The sequence below is a fragment of the Botryllus schlosseri genome, chromosome 4, assembly GCF_051294905.1.
Source record: "Botryllus schlosseri isolate E-star chromosome 4, Bs_hap1, whole genome shotgun sequence".
Taxonomy (NCBI): Eukaryota; Metazoa; Chordata; class Ascidiacea; order Stolidobranchia; family Styelidae; genus Botryllus; species Botryllus schlosseri.
The window spans coordinates 12579076-12598599 of record NC_137239.1 but is presented as its reverse complement, the minus strand read 5'-3'; the positions used below and the strand labels follow the sequence as shown (position 1 = coordinate 12598599).

Here is a 19524-nt window from a genome sequence, read left to right as displayed (position 1 = left end):
TCCAGTCGACGGGCCGGATATAGGAAAATTAGGTACTTGGCGGGCCGGATTGCTGAATCGATACATTATCCACGTATACAAGGAATAAATCGTATTTAATGAATGTATTTAAACGAAAGCAATGTCACTTCAAAGCCATTTCTCGTCGATAATGACGAAGGCAATGTGGATTTGAGAACAGCATATTCTCGCACAGGCGCCTCCATGTCTGCTTCTCTCTGATCAATTACCACACGGTGCAATCATTGATTCATATTTCAATGCGTTCGATAAACCCGGTACCCCAAATTTACCAAGATACCATGAGTGTTGAGTACAACGCAAATGCCGGTAATGCAAGTCTTCTCGCTTCGACGCACTTACGCGTGTGCTCAACTCTCGTACGCTGCGCACATACGTATATAATAATATACAGTCAGGAACGTAACAGCACTTCGTCAGCCCCTCCCCAAAACGTTGATATTGCCCCCTCTCTAAACGCTAAACGAGCGAAGCGCGCAAAATTTTCTATAATTCGTGATTGAATCGGTGAATATGATCGGGAATCGCATATATTGCTATCATTTTTTATCCTCTCTCTGTTCACGTAATCATATTTACGGGCAATAGAGCTGAGTGAGGTGTCATGGGAAATGTACGGCCCCTAAATAATAATTAAACACCTTCGGGCGGACCTGTTGGTATAATGACTTCGTTAAATGATGTTATTTCGTGACCTCAAAAGATATTGAAATCGCCCAAACTTACTAAACTAAATGACGCACACGATTTCTAATTTATATTTATTTACTTACTGGCTAATATAATTGTTCCCTGCTTTATGGCATTTGTCTTGTGGGGTTCAGAGCGCCAGGACAGGAACATTCAGCGCCAGCCATTTAGGCGCCTATGGACATTTAATCATATATTTTATTGCTGTATATATATCAAAGTTTTCGGTCAGCACAGGGGCAGTCCTTTTCGGCCAAGGTCTTATGGCTGCTGATCGGTCTGGCACACTTCTCGGAGTCGCATGTTGCAGCATAACCTATAACTTCATATGTCTTCGTGCGTCGTGGCGCGGTAATGGCCAACGCCAAAGTCTATATTTCTATAAATCATGCGTATTTCTGTTGGGGGAAGGGTACCCAATAATGAAGGTGATTGTCAACATTAAATCTTGCGCAGCACATTTTTTTAAAGTTTGCATAAATTTCCAAAGAAATACTTCATAATTCATTTAAATTCGCGAAATAATTTTGGCTCCCCCCAATTCGGGGGTTGACGTTTAAGCAAGAAGTGGGGAATCCCGGCAGACAGGGGCCGCGGGCCACATTATCATGTAAGACGGGAACTGACCGCGGGCCGGATCCGGCCCGCGATCCGTATGTTGCCCGCCCCTGATTTAAAGTCAGTTCATTTTGCTAGCTGTTTGAAATACAGATGATGTCGCCATTCATTCTGAATCCAGGAACGACTACGGAGTTGAATATAAATGCACAGAGGCACTGTATCCGAAACGTATACGTTACACATATCAGTACACGCAGAACCGAATCAGCACTTCGTCAACCTTCCCAGAAAATCCCTGACGTAGTTGCTATAGTCAAAAGATATTTGACTCGCCCAAACGTATCCGAATTCCGAATTGGCGCGCTGCATCTTTTTCTGTGGTCGCATACTTACTGGCGACATATATATACAACGACATACTTATGTATCGAAGGTTTCGGCCAAAATGCGGAAGTCATTCAGTTTCAGTCAAGGTTGTCTTGCCGCCGTTTTGTTTTGACAAGACACTTCGCAGAATCGCATGTTGGCCGAAACTTCAGATGTCTTGGTGACGCAGTACTAGCCGTCGCTAAGATTCCGGATCCGAATAATCACGTTCCCACAGGCTGCACGCACTTAAACCAACGCATCACAACGACCTCGAGCAATATTACGAATCCACCGTGAGATATCATTCAATCCGTTTCCAATTGTTGCCGAGTAATATCAACGTATAAATTCTATTCATTTGATTCAAATCATGCATGCGGGCTGGTTTGAGTGAGCACTGAGCATAGTGAGCCGTCTATAGAACGGAGATACAATGCTTATAGACTACTTCACCACAGCGGCAGGCAACATACGGCCCGTGGGTCAGACCCGGCCCGGGACAGGAATTTAACCGCCTGCAACAGCATCCGGTCTTACAAGACAATATGTCCGGCGTTCCGGGTCTACATACATTTGCGAACAAACGCTTTTTGACCATGAACATTAACAAGACAAAGCCTCGTTCTAATCTAACTTATATTCACCGTAGCCTTTAAGATACGGTTCGTACGTCCAACTTGCAGCCACAATTCAAAGAAATTTTGTCAGCAACTTTGATCAACCACAGATGTCTCATTGACTTCAACAGTTACTGAAGTATGCCAACATTACGTCAATAAATTCATTGACTACTGTTTTTGGTATCTATGTTTTACGCTTATAGTTTTCATCAGGGGTGTCAAACTCAAATTGCCTGGCGGGCTGGATTCAAGCCTTGAAATCGCTCCCAGGCCGGACCAGTCGACTAATTCCAAAATATTACCTTAAGATCAATTCCAAAATATTACCTTATGTCATTGCTTCTCACTTCGATACTCTTTTATATAAAACATATAAGGATAATACACGGATAATACAGGTTTTATTCTAGCATTATTATTCGCGAGAAATGCAATTGGCAAAAATAACACAGTTACGAACCGCTAAAGCGGTGGGGCTGATAACGACATAAGTTGGCATATTTCCATGCTCCTCTTGCTTTAGTCGTAATCTGCGATTAACCATGCGTATGCGTTGTGACGAATGCAAGGTATTTAACTGTAAACGTGGACGTTGAAATTTGGGTTATTATTATTAAATCGCGAGTCTGGTTTCTCTAAATCTGAGGACCTGTCGAGTGACACACCAATGCGACAAGGGTTGCGATTAAAATAAAAATCAATTCAAAACAAACATGTTTAAAAGAAGGCCCTTGTTTAAAACATGTTTTTTCCAAGCCATGATGTCAAGAATATTGGATTTTGACGTCATGGTGGATTTACATTGACAATTGAAAATAGGATAAATATAGCTCCTTAGACGAAATATTCGGACTATACCTGTTCAACCGACTCTTTTGAGGGTTACAACAATCCCATATCGATATACGTTGGCTAAGTCGGGTGGTAATTGTCCGCAGGCTCATACAACATGTTTTTTGGAAAGTATTTACACGCGATTAGGGCATAATTTTAGAACTTGAAGAACAATTGTTTTTTAAAGGGCATTTGTTTAAAACATTGTTCAAGACATGTCTTTAACAAAGTGTTTTAAACAACCATTTGTTTTAAATGCAATCCCAAGTGCGACAATTGATACTTGAATTATATATTTGGGTGACTAATATATTCTTCATGTAAACTACTTATAACAATTCCTCATTGGCGTTTTCGCTGCAGTGAATAACTACTTTTTGGTGAATTTTTACACATAACTCTGAACTCAATGTGCTCTTTTTGCCTTATCGAAATTTAGTGTCAATGTCACTGACCTTTTTCCAGTGGCTAGTGTAAAACCACAACGCCGCGATCAGGTGAATATGCTCGACATTTGCTGTATTTAGAGATTATTTCATGGAATTATTTTCTCTAAAACATCTCCACATTTGTTACAAATGTGCTGGATAATCTGAACATTTTTTAATCTACACAGAATTGCTTCGTTGCCCGGAGACGGCCCGTTATCGTATGTTTGGCACCATAGGTTTACATTATGTATGGTTTATTCATTGTATATGTGAATAAATACACGATTGATGCATGGATTCAGAAATCTCCTCCACCAGGTACTTCATTTTCTCATATCCGTCTTGCCGACTGGAAAAGTCCACCTCCCCTGCTTTACCACTAGTTTACGACAACGTATCCTGTAAGCTCTGTTCACTTCCTCCGGGGTGAATTTATTTGTGACATAATCAGGATCAGTAGACCGCCCGCCCAATCAGCAAACAATTCGAATGTGTACATTGTACAAGGTATACAGCAGTTTAATAACTAAATCAGTGGTTCTCAACCTTTTTGTCTTCACGGACCCCTTCCGGGCCGCCACGGACTCCGCTTAGCTCAATTATCGTACAATCGTCATCTGTCTTGTGCAAATGTTAACTGTCGGTTAGTAGTAAACAGCAACAAAATGACTTTTCTTTTAAAAAAACATCCCACTATTTATGTAGAAATTGGGTGACTTTCATTATTTCAAAGCGAACACAGCAACGGTATTTCTTGAAATACGTGTTCGTGTCTTGAAAATCCGTGCCTTCCATATGAAATGAACGAGTGTTGAAAATCCATTTGAACAAAGAGAGGTGGTGGCGGATGTAATAACAACTTGCAACGCTTTCGACGACACATTTGGGTATGATCGCAACAAATATGACACCAAAATTGACAAACAATTTTTTTTTATCGAGCATGTAACGTCACGCCTGTTCATTTCTATCTAGCAGCTCATCTTGAAGCTATTATGGAAAAATGGTTATGACCTTCACAGAATAAAATAGATTTTTTTAAACATTTCGAGGTCACCGTAATTGACCTTATTAATCCAACTGTTTATTTTTGACAAAATCCCCAACAAAACAGCTCTATACAGCAAAATATTTGTTTCAGTAGGCCATTGCCAATTTAGCAAAGAAGACTGGAATGGGGACCGGAAAGAAGGCCCCGAAGAAGAGAAGACCCATCAACAGAGATCATCATACCAGCCGTGGCTGAAAAAGCCCAGAACCAAAAGAACGCGAACCTACGGCGATACGCGATAATATAAAATGCGCGCGCGATCATTGAAATGTTGTGTATACATACTGATACAGATAACTAGTGCTCATGTGTGTTCTCGCTAAAGGGACTATGATCTGGAATTTATGGAACTATATAACTTGATTCATATCTCGTAATACTTATATAAAAATGAAGTTCTGGAACTACTTTAACTTGGCCTGGGCAGTGAAAACCGAATATTGCTTTAAATTATAACATAATCAAAGTTGCATAACTCTTGCCTTTTATTCCATTGTGGAATCCTTTTCATTTGTATGCAATAAACTTTTAAAAAGTATGCTATTGGCAATTTACCAACTAAAATGAGTCTGCACAGCAAGCCATTTCATCCCAGACGGCTATTCTGTTTATGCGAGTTCTACTAGTAACGAATCGAAACTGCCACCTGATTTTCCTAATTCAGAAAATACAAATGAGGTTGTCACCTATTTTGTAAATTTAGAGGCTTTGCGGACCCCCTGAAGATGCTTCGCGGACCCCCGGTTGAGAACCACTGAACTAAACCTTAGTCGACACTGGTTATAATATAGTTTTTAATATAGTTTTCATTTGATCACTTGAAATTTACTCGTAAATTTTGCACCTCGTCCCGAGTCAATCCATATTTCTGAAACGCCATGTCAAGTCAAATCATTTTTGCAAAGACACTCGAATCAGGTCAAGTCATACGAAAAAGTTTATTTGAGTCATTCCAACGCTACTTAAACAAAGTTTCAACGTTCCTTTTCGAAAAATGCACCGTGTGACAATTTACGAAATAATGAAACTCAAGAAACTTAATCACGATTCTGGGGGACCGAATGCGATCGCAATGGGATCACATCAACGCTCCCTGCAATAGACACCGGCATCCTCTCCGTGCCAGCAATTGTGAACTCCCCATAGGGATTTTTCGCTGTCAAAAATGGATATCTCATAGTCGGTACAATGTACATCGTCGAGCCAAATTCGCCCCGTTCCAAGGTATTCGTATGTGTCAACTTTTAGAGCATCACTGAATCATAACACCCGACAAATGACGCGGCCGTCTCCTCTACCCCATGAATCGTCACATATTGTTCCCCACTCTCCGTCGTGGAAAATTTCAACACGTCCCGAACTGATGTTTCCTGCGGATAGTCGTACTACTGGAAGGCACACCACACCCGCGCGTCTTGCATCACTGCACTTATTGCGACCGCCTATTCCTCTATGATTGCATTCCAATATGGAAAATTCTTCTCCAACGCAACTAACGCCATCCAGCGAAATTGAGCCATACCTGTCCACAACTGAATAGGCTGAGTGAGCGTTGCCCATGCTGACCATATGACACACAACATTTGCCTCGGCGAAATCCCAATCGTCGTTACAAACGGTTCCCCATTCACCATTTAGGTAAAGCTCGGAGGTGGTCAAAGTAGTCAAGAAAGTTACTCAAGTAGAAGTAGAAGTAGCGTTGTAAAAATTTACCCAAGTACTAGTAGAAGTACTTCTTCCATAAGCCACTCAAAACTACTTGAAGTATAAGTATAATTGACTGAATTTAAATCTACTCGAGTAAGTAAGTAGTTTAAAGAACAGTCTTAATTCGTTCCCATGAACTGTCAAAAACTGCAAATTGAGCTATACGGAAGGTGCAGAGAGCTTGATGCGTATTGATGCATCCCAGGAGGTATCAATTATCTACAGAATAAGCATTCTTTCGCATCATGGGATGCAAGTTATAGCATTGATACGAAAATTCAATACTAACCCTTTGTTTACTAGAAGACCCCGTTTTGGAGAATATCATGGCATGGCGCCCTACCCCATATTTAAAAGCTCCGTGTTTAGGCGAAGAGCAATACAGAGAAGGTGTATTGGATACGTTTTCAACACTTTGCGCGATTAGTATCCATTAATAAAAAATATTGTGGTTCGTAAATTTCTTTTAGCGCAGCTCTATTTTCGGAAAATAGAGGAATTTGCTTTTGTGGTGAATTTTGCAAATGACGTTAGATTCATTCCATGTACTGCTGACAAAAGAACTGAAAATAATTAGAACTCAAAGTATGAATCTCGGAATTGAAAGTGAAATACAAATATCACTTCTAAAAAGCGGAAAACATATTTCATGTCTATTTTGTCCATAAAGCTTAATAGGGAAATGCTAAAACAGGTGTAACGTTAAAAAAGCCGGATTTTCGAGATAGCAGGACACGCCGTTGGCTGCTAGATTACGATATGATAGGTAATTGCTAGATTGCGAAACGGTATAGTTTCAAACGTTTGTTTGTTTGTTTGTTTTGGGGTATTCATGGTGTTTGTCGACTACTATGGTCATTTACACGAGGCCGATATTCTTCTTATGTTCCGTAACTGCCGACTTATAGCACGGCCCACCTCTAGGCTTTTGTAAGACACCGCTGACGCGGATGATGTGGCGAGGAGGAGCCTAGGTAAACCTCCAACACTTAGGCATCGGAATTCGGAAGTCGACCTCGGTCGGACTCGAACCCGTACCCATTGGTGTTGCAGCCGCGGATTATACCACTGCGCTATCTCGCCACTTTCAAACGTTATGGAGGGCCATATTTACTATGATGAAATATTTGATATGTGCGACAATGCGGTGTGAGCGGAACCAAGCAATCCAGTACCTCAGTTGTATTCCCTGATACTTTCGTGAAAAACATATTTGTCACCCCATAGCTACTGTGCGCGAAGCGCAACAAAATTTCTGGGCTTTACTTGACTTTTACAAATATTAAATGTTGGTACTCCGTGAAGACAACCTCGAAATTCCTCAGGCTATCTTTCGTATTGGGGGATTGAACTACTTCTACTTGACAAACCGAAAATAGCGAAAAGTAGGTAAGTAGATCACAAAATATTACGAAGTAGAAGTAAAAGTAGAGAAAATCAGATCTACTTAAGTAAGTACCAGAAGTAGAGGAAAACTACGTGATTACTTCCAAAAAGTAGAAGTACTTCGTTACTGATCACGTCTGGTAAAGCTCCACTAATCCAGACGTATGATTTCCATGTGCTAATCGTGTCGATACCACATTCTTGCATACAACGCCGATGTCGTTGCCGTGGGTGCAATTGTGTACGCCAAATGCTTTTTTGACAAGCAACGAGGGTAGATTCACTTCCGGTACAGGTAACGTCATCTAATCAAATCTTTCCGATTCCCGAACCATGCGTGTAAAAAGAATAGGCATAACGAAAACCGAGAATTTTGCAAATGACGTTAGATTCATTCCATCCCCATCCGTCGTCACATATTGTTCCCCATAAATTGTCTTGTTGAATTTCTACTCGTCCTTTGCTGTCATTTCCAGATGATAAGCGAACTTTCACTCTATATTCTGCGAATATGAAGTACATTATTAATATCATGCAATGTCGGCTATAAATAAAACTTCAAGGTGTACCTGATAATACATCAAGTTCGGAATTGGAAATATTACTTAGTTGAGTGTATTTTGCAATCATTTATTGGTAGTGAAACCTGAAAATCTTCACAGTAGGTTTGAAATGCCTTGATATTAGCTTTTTTCATGTGCAGGAAAATGCTGTTGCCTTAAGCCTGCAATTTGACTGGTATCATAATAACAAAGATGTTCAGTTATTAACATTTTCGTATCAAGTATACATCGGTGAGCACTGAACAGTGACAAAAGAAAAGAACACGAAGTTCAGAAATTATAGACTTGGTAGGAATTAAGACTCAATTCGAATATAAAATGACTTGAGTCAACGCTACGGTTATCATGCGTCCTCCTCTAGGAGGAATTGTCCTCCTTTTTCAGAAAATTGAAATTGTATTCCTTTATGGCAATTCGTCCTCCTTCACAGATTTAACAGCTATGATAATGGTAGTAGTCAACTGAAAATCGGCATAAATGGTGTGGACCCATGACAATTTCACGGCTCACTGCGATTGGGCTACGTCACAGTTTCTATGTGGGTGAAGGCAATTTTACGGTAATTTCTACCGGCTTGCCGAGCACGAAATTTGAAAAAATTGGTATCAATCGAAAGCTACCGATGTACTGATCACGAAAATATAAACTTCATTAGGCTCACGGTCCTAAAACTGCCGAAAATAATCCTCAAATTTTGATTGTAACTGAGTTGGTATTGTGATGCAGCAGCTGGAAGATAGTTAGGAGCAGCGCAAACCGCGAACGTCATGGTCATTGTTGCGCACGGGATTGAGCTTTCACACTCTCACTCTCAATGCGCAATTGCTCCGAGCTGCGGCTCCTTATTCCAGACGGCACTGTTGCGTCACCATGACAAACTTCGTTACGATGCAAAATGAAAGGCTGATTTTGAGGAGTTCCAGGAATATCAGCACAATAAAATTTATATTCTGTCCAGACCATTGTCTCTTCATTTGCCTGTATCTTTTCCTTGTGGCTGCAATGAAGCATCGGATGAGCAAGCACTATTGCGAATCTCTCGCTTATGCATCAGCGTATTTCAACTAAAGCCTTAATCTACGTTATGGTTCAATTTGTATAGCTTAGTTGTGTTAAATTGAATAGAACAGTGCTCTTTAACCGGGTGTATCGTACACCAGGCGCTGTGCGAAAATTGTGAAAGGGTGTACAACTCAGATGGGGTGTGCAGGGTTGTAACGACTCGAGTCATGACTCGACTCGGGTCCGACTCGAGTCATGATTTTCTGATGGCTTGACTTGACTCGAGTCATTTTCTCAAAATACAGAAATGACTCGACTCGACTCGAGTCAATCTGTGTATCGCCTCGACATGGACTCGAGTTATTGTGCATGACTCGAACCAAGTCATATGACTCTAGGCTCAGACGGCAATACCCAGGACATGGTATGGTATGGAACAAAATTTCGGTATGGAATATGGAAAAATGCAAGTATGGTATGGTACGGTATGGAAATTTACCAAGTATGGTATGGAATGTTGTCTCCATACTTCTATACTTTTTCCATACTTTGCCCGTTTTGCCAGAATCATGCCAATGATTCTACTTTCGATTTGTCAAATTAATTGCATACCTCAGAAAACCCTCACTATCTATGTTCGAAGTTCATATCTTGAATTGGCATTCATGACTCACCCACCCCGGTCGACAACTATTCGTAAACATAAAAGTTGCACAACGTGCATATGATGTAAAATATTATTAATAACAATTATTACTCCAATCGAAATATCACGAAATGAATGACATGCGACCGCTGTCGCGTTACAGCTTGCATCTCGCTTATCGTTACTTCCACTTTATTAACTACCACGAGAGTTTTAAAATCGTAGACTCCGAGAATGTATAAGTTACACGAATATTTTTACCGATTTGTTGAACTTGGAAAAAAATGTTACGTTTTGATGGGTCAGCGTCACGCAATATCTATTTGACATATTCATCATTGTAATTCAAAATAGGTAGCCTGTCCTCAGTGTCTTAGAGCGACGTTATGCTATGCCAGCCTCCAATACGCATTGAACTTCATGAAATCTGGTTATCTCTGATAAAGAAATGGAAGCCCTGATGCTAGCTAATGAAGCTAATGTGTGACCCACACATTGGCGGGGAAAATGGACATTTTATCTGCTGTTCCGAAATGATGCAGTGATGTAAATTTATAATCTAAGATATATTCTAATGCAGTGGTTTCTAACCGGTGGCGAATTTAGAGGTTTCTGGTTTGGAGTAAACTCACTTGTAAAAATTAAATAAATATATTTGCATTAATAATCTCGTTTATCAAACGTCCGTATGAAATGTCAATCGTAGCTCTAATATTTAGGCCTGTTAGCTCATTTGCAATTCAGCAAATCGTATTATCAGTGCCTCCAATTAGCGAGAATCGACAGGACATCGGCATGCGATCTCCCGCATATGGATTGTTATTCAGTCGTAAGCGAAATGGTGTGATTGGAATCACCTCATTCTTTATAATAAGAGGTCATATAAATATATATATTCACGGGAGATCGCGGGCTCGCTAATTGATAGCATAGCCCAGGGGCAGGCAACTTCCCCAGTCGACGGCCGGATAGAGGAAAATTACGTACTTGGCGGGCCGGATTGCTGTAGCGATACATTATTCGCCCATGTATCCACAGATACATGTAATAAATCGCATTTATTGAACGTATTTTACCGGCAGCAATCTCACTTCAAAGACATTTCTCGCCGATAATTACGAAGACAATGTGGATTTGAGAATAGAATTGTCATGCGCGCGCCGCCATGTCTGCTTATCTCTGATCAATTAACACACGGTGCGACCGGTGGCGAGATAGCGCAGTGGTATAATCCGCGGCTGCAATACCAATGGCTGCGGGTTCGAGTCCGACCGAGGTCGACATCCGAATTCCGATACCTTAGTGTCGGAGGTTTACCTAGGCTCCTCCTCGCCACCTCATCCGCGTCAGCGGTGTCTTACCAAAAGCCTGGACGTGAGCCGTGCTATAAGTCGGCAGTTACGGAAAATAAGAATAAAATCAGCCCGGTGTAAATGACCATAGTAGTCGACAAACACCATGAGTACCGTAAAAACAAAAACAAAAAGAACACGGTGCAATCCTTTATTAAGATTTCAAGGCGTTCGATAAGCCCGGTGCCCCAGATTTAGCAATATATCAATTCATTAGGGTTGTGTACATCGTAAATGCCGATAATGCAAGTCTTCTCGCTTCGACGAACTTGTGCGTAAGATCCCCTCTCGCAAGCTGCGCACACACGTAACAACATATAGTCAATAAAATTTGACGTTTAACGAAATAGTGGGAATCTCGGCAGACTGTGGCCGCTGGCCACATTATCATGTAGGACGGGAAACTGTCCGCGGGCCGGACAAAATCCCGTCACGGGTCGTATGTTGCTCGCCCCTGGCCTAGCTGCACTTTCCGAATTATAGTAAAGCGTGCGAAAAAGTAGCTTTTGGCGGCTTATATATACTAGACGCATAGGTTCGTCAACAGCAGGAAGTTTATTCGACCCGTGCAATATTTGGCATTTACACATGTCAAGTAATGCTATCTCGCTACATTTAGAAATATTTCAAAACATTTCTTTTTTCTGTCAGTTTACATATACATTTTACGGAGGCGCAACATTGCGTTTACGGTTACCAGTTCACTGCTCGCTTATTTTATTGCGTGCTGTTCAATTCTGAGTGTGTTAACTTTCACCAATAGCAAGTATCTACAAAACAAAGTCTTAACTTATTGTAATCACGGGAGCAATTTCAAAGGGTGGAAATAATTTCACAATATACCTTTGATTCATGTAATTTTGTAGATGATAATACTGCGAGCTTTGCGTTACCACACTAGATTTACAGGTCATGAGATTCTGTTGGGATTTCCAAATAATCCAGTGTGTAAATATTATACGTTCCATCTATGATGATTAGGCAACATACATTGCTGACGACAGATGATATAATGAAACTGGCAGAGGTGATCAAAGTAGTCAAGAAAGCTACTGAAGTAGAAGTAGAAGTAGTGACGAAAAAATCTAGTCAAGTACGAGTAGAAGTACCATAAGCAACCTGGAACTACCTAAAGAAGAAGTAGAATTGACTGACTTTAAATCTACTCAAGTAAGTAAGTAGTTAAGAAAACGATTGTAATTCGGTCACATGGATTGTCAAAAGGTGCTAATTGAGCTATACGAAAGGTGCCGAGTTTGATTCAAGTTGATGCATACCAGGAGGCATCTAATTTTCGACAGCATAAGTATTCGTCCGTATCATGGGATGAATGATAGTATTGGTATGGAAATGCGATACTAATCCTCTGTCTTCTCAAACAGCACGTTTTAGAAAATATCATGGTACGCCCCCCTTCCCCGTTTCATAAGGCCCGTAGTTTAGTCATAGAGCAATACGGAGAACTTGTATAGGATACGGTGTTAACACTTTGCGCGATTAGTAAACGCTTATAAAAAATATGGTGGATCGTAAAAATGCCATATTGTGTATCTTTATTTCCGGGAATTAAAGGCATGGGGTTTCGAGTATTTTATTCATCCATGTATCATGGGAAAAGAAACATGAAATTGAAAATAAATACATTCACGACTTAGGTCACCTCGAATATAAATGAATATAAACGGATCAATACCCGTCATTTACGGTGGCGGGAGCAAGATTGAATCAAGTGATAAATATATAGGCGAAAATCACACACATGAAATGCGATATTGATTATAGAACAAGGACAAGGAAGGACGGGACCTGTTCGCCGGAAGAACATGAAAATTGGACAAAAGACCCCCACCAAAAACAACACGGTACATGGTGGTGGGGCCCGACAAATAACAAAAACATGGGGCGAACTGGTGAGGTCCGACTGCAGGCATTACAAAGTAGCCATTGTAGTGTTAAATCTAACACATGACGGGTGGGGACTCCTCCCACTAGCATTTGGGAACCGCTATGGTTATCTAAATCAAATAAATCAAACCATACAAAAAATCCCGGTTATGTTAATTTGGGGAGGAGCCCGTGACAAATCTGGTGTCCATCTGCCTGCAGCCGAACCCCGTGATGGCTAGTGGTAATCCAGGCTAAAAACAAAGAGCCACTCAGAGTGAGTGATAAGACGGGAGAGCGAAAAGCACATGTGCGCGCCTAGCGCGGCGCGAAAAAAAACACACACATGACGTGAAGGAGAAGACTCGAAATTATACATTTAGTGTAAAAGAAGAGGGTCAAGTTCTCTCGTTGTCCCGAAAACTACACCAAGCCTTCCAAACGCGATGTGAGCCGCAATGAGAAGCGACTACGGCTCGCTCGGAGACCAGTCTGGACTCGAAAAGAGAAACACCCATCACCTGTAGGGCAGCCAGGTTTCTGGGGTAGTAACTACCCAGGGACCCGGCCGCGAACGTGTGCATCTCCACGGTCTTGGCAGTAGCAAGACGCAAGGAGTGACAGAGGTCATCGTACTTTGCGTGTTTCAACTCAACGGCGGCGTCTATGCTGGCTACTCCATTCTCGAAGGGGCACACCATATCGATGACCCGGCGAGCATCCGCTAAGATGAGGTCGGGCCTCAGTCGCCCGTTGGCCAATCTGGCGTACTCCTGGCAAACGCGTTCCACATCGCATCTGGAAAAAGAAGAAGAGCTTGGTATACTATCCAGGCGCACCTCAAGTACGGAATTGTGTCTGTTCGTGATGATATCCATCACTGGCAGGCAGTGGTTCAGTACGTGGGGCAGAGTCTCGGTATGCTGCATACACTTGCTTTTATACTTCAACACGTATTTTATCCAGACAAAAGAACTGATATTAAATAGAACTCAAAGTATATGATACTGGGAATTGAAAGTGAAATATAAATACCAGGCCTACTTTTAAAAGCGGAACATGTATTTCATGTCTTTAGTCCAGAAAGTTTCAAAGGGGGTATGCTAAAACAGCCTTGTAACTAAAAAAGTCAGAGCCCACTGTTTCAGATTAGGACACGCCATGGACTGCTAAACTACGATATGATGAGTAAATGCTAGATTGCGAAACATCAGTTTCAAAGGTTATGATGGAACATATATACTGTGATGAAATATTTCATATGGGCGACAATGTGGCGTGAACGGAACCATGCAACCTGCTAACTAAATTATATTCACCGATACTTTCGTGAAATCATTATGGTCACTCCATATCTACTGTGCGCGGAGCGCGACGAGATTTCTGGGCTTTACTCAACTTTTCTGAATATTGAATGTTGATACTCCGTGAAAACAGCCCCGATATTTCCCAGGCTATCTTTCTGATTGAAGGATTAAACTACTTCTACTTGACAAACTGAAAATAGCGAAAAGTAAGTAAATCACAAAATATTATGAAGTAGAAGTAGCAAAAATTAGTTGTACTTGAGTAAGTACTAGAAGTAGAGGGAAACTACTTGAGTACTTCAAAAAAGTAGAAGTACTTCGTTACTGACCACCTCTGAAAATGTAGCATAGTTATATTAAAAATGCATATGATTTGATGTGAGGCTTGGGTCGCGAGATGCCACTAAAACTCGGAGTTGGATCGCAGTCAAAATAGTTCACGAACCACTGCTTTATATAATCGAATAAAAGCTTGCGTTTTGGCTTATAATTACGATTTTACCATAGTGCGGCCTGCGAATTAATTCAGATGTTGAATGCGGCCCGTGAGCTGAAAGTCTGCCCACTTCTGTTCTGGGGCAATCATCATGGCGAAGAAGATGCATTAGCAAACCACAAAGATTTCCAGTGGCTTGCTGACTTTATGCAAACTGGATCCGTCCCGCGGACAGTCTCCGTCTCACATGATAATGTGCACAGCGTGCGAGAGTGGAGCTTGCGCATAAGTTCGTCGAAGCGAGAAGACTTGCATTATCGGCATTTACGATGTACTCGACCCTAATGTTGTTTGTGGTAATCATGGTATTTGTCGACTACTATGGTCATTTACACGAGGCCAATATTTCTGATTTTGGATTCCGTAACCTTGGACTTGTGGCTTTTGTAAGACACCGCTGATGCGGATGAGATGACGAGTAGGAGCCTTGATAAACCTCCAACACTTATAATTTCCCAGCATCCCTCGATGAGCCAGGATATAACCGGTGTTAACAGTCCCCAGTCCGATTTGTCACATTCCCTCCTCTCCAATTTGGGCCTAAGGAATTATTGGAAAATGCTAAAAATTATGCAGTATATCAAGTTGCGTATGAATAGCTTACACACCAATTTTTGAGAAAATCTAGGCTCACTATAGTTTATGGAATGTCGCAATATTAAATTCTGCATTCCGTAGCAGCACCTTGGAGCCTTAAATACGATTTATTCCTTGTCTATGTGAATGAATAGGCGAATAATGTATCGACACAGCAAGCCGGCCCGCTAAGTAGCCTACCTGATTTTCCCTATATCCGGCCGCTGACTGGAAAAGTTGCCCGCCCCTGCCATAGTATGAGTAGCGAAGGCTATAAATGTTGGTAGGTACCGCAAGAGAGCTATCATTATTATTACACAACCAAAGTGCCGATTATCGCCTGTTCAGAACCGGTGCGTCACAATAATTAATTTGATTAAATTCGTTATCTTTGCTTTTGGTCTCGTTCGCGACTTTTCATGCTGGTGCCACCCGCACTTTCATTCACTCTCGATTCTCTTGCGTCCACTTTCGAGTTTCGACTCTCTGCTGCTGACTTCGGAGCTCGGATCACTATTCCTTTGGCCTTTTCAAGACTCTGTGTTAACAGCGGGATCGGTAATGAGGAGCTCACATTAACATCCGGCACGTGGAAATTTGACAGAACCAAGAGTCGAACCAGCAGCCATTGGTGTTGTGACGCTTAGCACACTGTGCCATTCGCCCACCTTCACCAGAGCTATAACATTTGCTCAAGTATATGCAATAAGATTTATTCCGCCTATGGTCGATCATATGTGGCTTCTTTGATCGTTTCCAACTTTACACTGTGCAGAACCGTAGCCAGTAAGTGACATGCGTCTCGTACCCACATCATGCTCAGTCCAAACGACTAGAAAGCACCCTCAACCCAATGTTCCCTCTAAGCTGCTCGTGTGAGCGTCCACGCACTGCTGACAGAGCCGCCGCGTACAGAAACATATGTGCCGCGCACAAGAAAGCCGAAGTGATGACCTGTTTTTTAGTCGTTACGCACTGTTGTTCAAGGTACCGCGAAGTGAGTTGGCGAGTGCGCGCATAATCGTGAAAAATTAGAGGAAACATTGACCCCAGCGGTGCAATACGATATTAGGATGTCGTTACTGCACAATTGCTAATATACGAGTGGGCTTTGCATATTTATTAATGAGCGCGGGTAAAATATTGACAATATCAGGCCCACTGTAAGCTGCGATCATGAACGGTTGAAAGTTATTTTGTTATTATGCAGCTTTCCACGGTGTCCACAGACCAGAACTCGGATGGCTACTGGATGTTGAGGAGTATTGTTCTTGTATGTGAATATGTGTGTACTTTCGCATGAGTAAAACGCAACTGTGTGATGATCATGTTCATTTTGGGATGAAACAGACCGTGCAGCTCTCGTTTGATTTTATGTCACCGGAAAAGGTGGAGATGGCTCTTTATAAGCTGACCGTTCCCGACCCCTGGAACTGACTTAATTGCTTTGTTAGGCTGGAGACCTTGAATCGGAAGCTATGGTCGTATCACAATGCATATTTGCATTTATTCTTCGGTGGGATTTAACCTAAGTACAATTATTCAGCATTGGCGTTTTTATCCCTGTGAATAACTACATTTTAGTCCATTTGGTGAAACTATACTGGAGTTGGTGTGAGTTTTTTTACCTTTCAGGAATTTGGTGTTGATGTTACAGACTTTCAACTAACTAACGTGACATTTAAACAACGAGTATGTTCGGCATTAGCTGTAATTTGCCGTACGTTTGACCCCCCTGCTATAAACGAAAATCGTATATTCGATGATAAGGAATATAGTGGCGCATCATGGTTGACCAATAATGACAATTGGCCCCTTTTCCGTAGTCGAAATGCATACTTTAATTTAGACCGTAGAGAGTGTTTCTCGCTCTCAATTCGTGATGATAGCAATTGTAGATACTTGAGAATACAAGTGGATATCAGTGCGCACGATTCATCATTGTCTGCTACGCCAGAGAAAATTGCATATTCTCCATTGCGACGATCACATCGTTCTAAGCTTCATTCCGAAGCTTGATTTGCTCACAAAACGACAACATAGTGTAGTGTACAATAGCTCCAGATCAGTGATTTTTAACTTTGTCCTCAGCGCCCCCCAGAGGGTGATTTGGATTTTGAAAGGGGTGGAAACGCCAGAAGGCATTATAGGGTAGCTGGGATCAGGGGGCGGTATTGGGCGCTGAAGAAATGGGCCTCGCAGTAGATGGTGTAATAAGGACATATGATAATATATAGGGTTACCATACATCCTCCATCGTCCCAGGACGCCTAAATGTCCTCCTTTTTGGCAAGTCGTACTCGTTTACAGTTTTTACAGATAGTATAATGGATAGGTTCGAGTGAAATTGGACAAAAATGACGCTAAATAGGAAATTATTGGTTCAAGCAAATATGACGATCTTGTTTCAGTCAACCAACCACAATGTCGGGAAAAATCTACAATTTTTCCGGATTTTACTCCAGTATTTGAAGTCTGGAAATTTTGAAAAATTGTCGTTCTTCCCCGATTCCAAAATATGGTAATCCTAATTATATAGTAGAACAAAAGTTTTATATAGCTCTGAGATCTCATAGCAAACTAACATTCGACAAAATCTGTCAAATCACAACGTTTTTCGTTGCGCTCAGCGCGAAATATCCACTAGCGATGTTTCCATGAATGCAGTGGATTGTTTTAATTAATGTAAAATGAATTTGGCGGACTTTTGGATTGACAATTCCCTGTTAAAACACTCCTGTCACGCTAGCTACTCCAATTCGTTTCGACATCTTCCCATTTTTCATTGAATCGCCGTTTTGTGGTGTTTTGAAATGATGAACATTTCAATAAACCGATCTGATACTGATAGCTCGCGTTATTTTCCGCAAAATATTTTGAACTAGGTATTGTATCCTGCAGCGCACTGCGTATCGGAACCTAAAAGGCACTGTACTGTACAACTTGTTAGAGTGATCCTCTTTGTGCAAGATTTTTTAAAGCTTTCTGGCGAAATGAATATATTTGTATTTGAGAGCTACATAATTAAATCGCCGAAATATTTCTTCATCCTATCATAAAGGATTATACCGCTTAGTGTTGTTACCACCCACATTCATGTAAAAGTTTAGAGATCGGTGCAGTACTTATTGTAATGTGAGCAGAAGTTCCTATCACATTCTTAGTTGATTCAGTAGTCGCACAAAGCAATAAAACAAAATCCAATACAATTAACATCCTCGTATTGCCGAGGTCGACTTTCGAATTCTGATACCTAAGTGTTACAGGTTTACCTAGGTTCCTCCTCGCCACCTCATCCGCGTCAACGGTGTCTTACAAAAGCCTAGAGGTGGGCCGTGCTATAAGTCGGCAGTTACGGAAAATAACAAGAATATCGGCCAGGTGTAAATGACCATAGTAGTCGACAAACACCATGAATACCTCAAAACAAACAAAAATCCTCGTATTGCCAATCGCCTAATAGAAGTCGGGACGTCTACATCGATCTCGAACAAAATGCTATGAGCCCATAGACCTTTCCCGATGGTTGTCATAACAACCTGGATTAGATCCCGAAAATAACACATACAATTATTATAGAATTAGTCGAGTGGTCTAATAGTGAAGTCCCAACCCAGAACCGGACTTCGATCGAGTACCCATTGTTTTTACTACAGTCCTTAAAATAGGGGAGTGCCAGACTCAGACAATTTTTGAAAGGGGGCGCTGGAGAAAAAAGGTTAAAAACCACTGCTCTAGATGAATTGTGAAGAGAAGGTAGTGACTTGGTCCCATCACTGCTCCACAACATTGTGGGACACTACGTCGTATCTTACCCTGATATCGAATGGCCATCGCATGGATACTCGTAGCACCAGCTAATCAAACCAGTAAAATATTGGATAGCGGGAATTTCAGCTCGAAATATCAGTTTTTAACCCAAGTTTGTCCGGACTTCTTCCTTACTTAATTGGGCGTGCGTCTTGAATAGTTGCTACCATGCAATAGTTTATGAGAACGAACTATTTTTTCTTTATATTTAAGTTTTG

At 41.4% G+C, this 19524-nt stretch overlaps 1 protein-coding gene across 1 annotated transcript; it reads right to left on the bottom strand.

Annotated features, from left to right (window-relative positions):
• Window positions 1-5660: 5660 nt before the first annotated feature.
• Window positions 5661-15750, bottom strand: LOC145437945 (neurotrypsin-like). The gene is given in 6 exon segments (XM_080315316.1): window positions 5661-6221; window positions 6628-6697; window positions 7806-7931; window positions 7933-7975; window positions 13674-13915; window positions 15698-15750. Coding segments are annotated over 6 exon segments (1095 nt in total).
• Between the last annotated feature and the right edge of the window lie 3774 nt (window positions 15751-19524).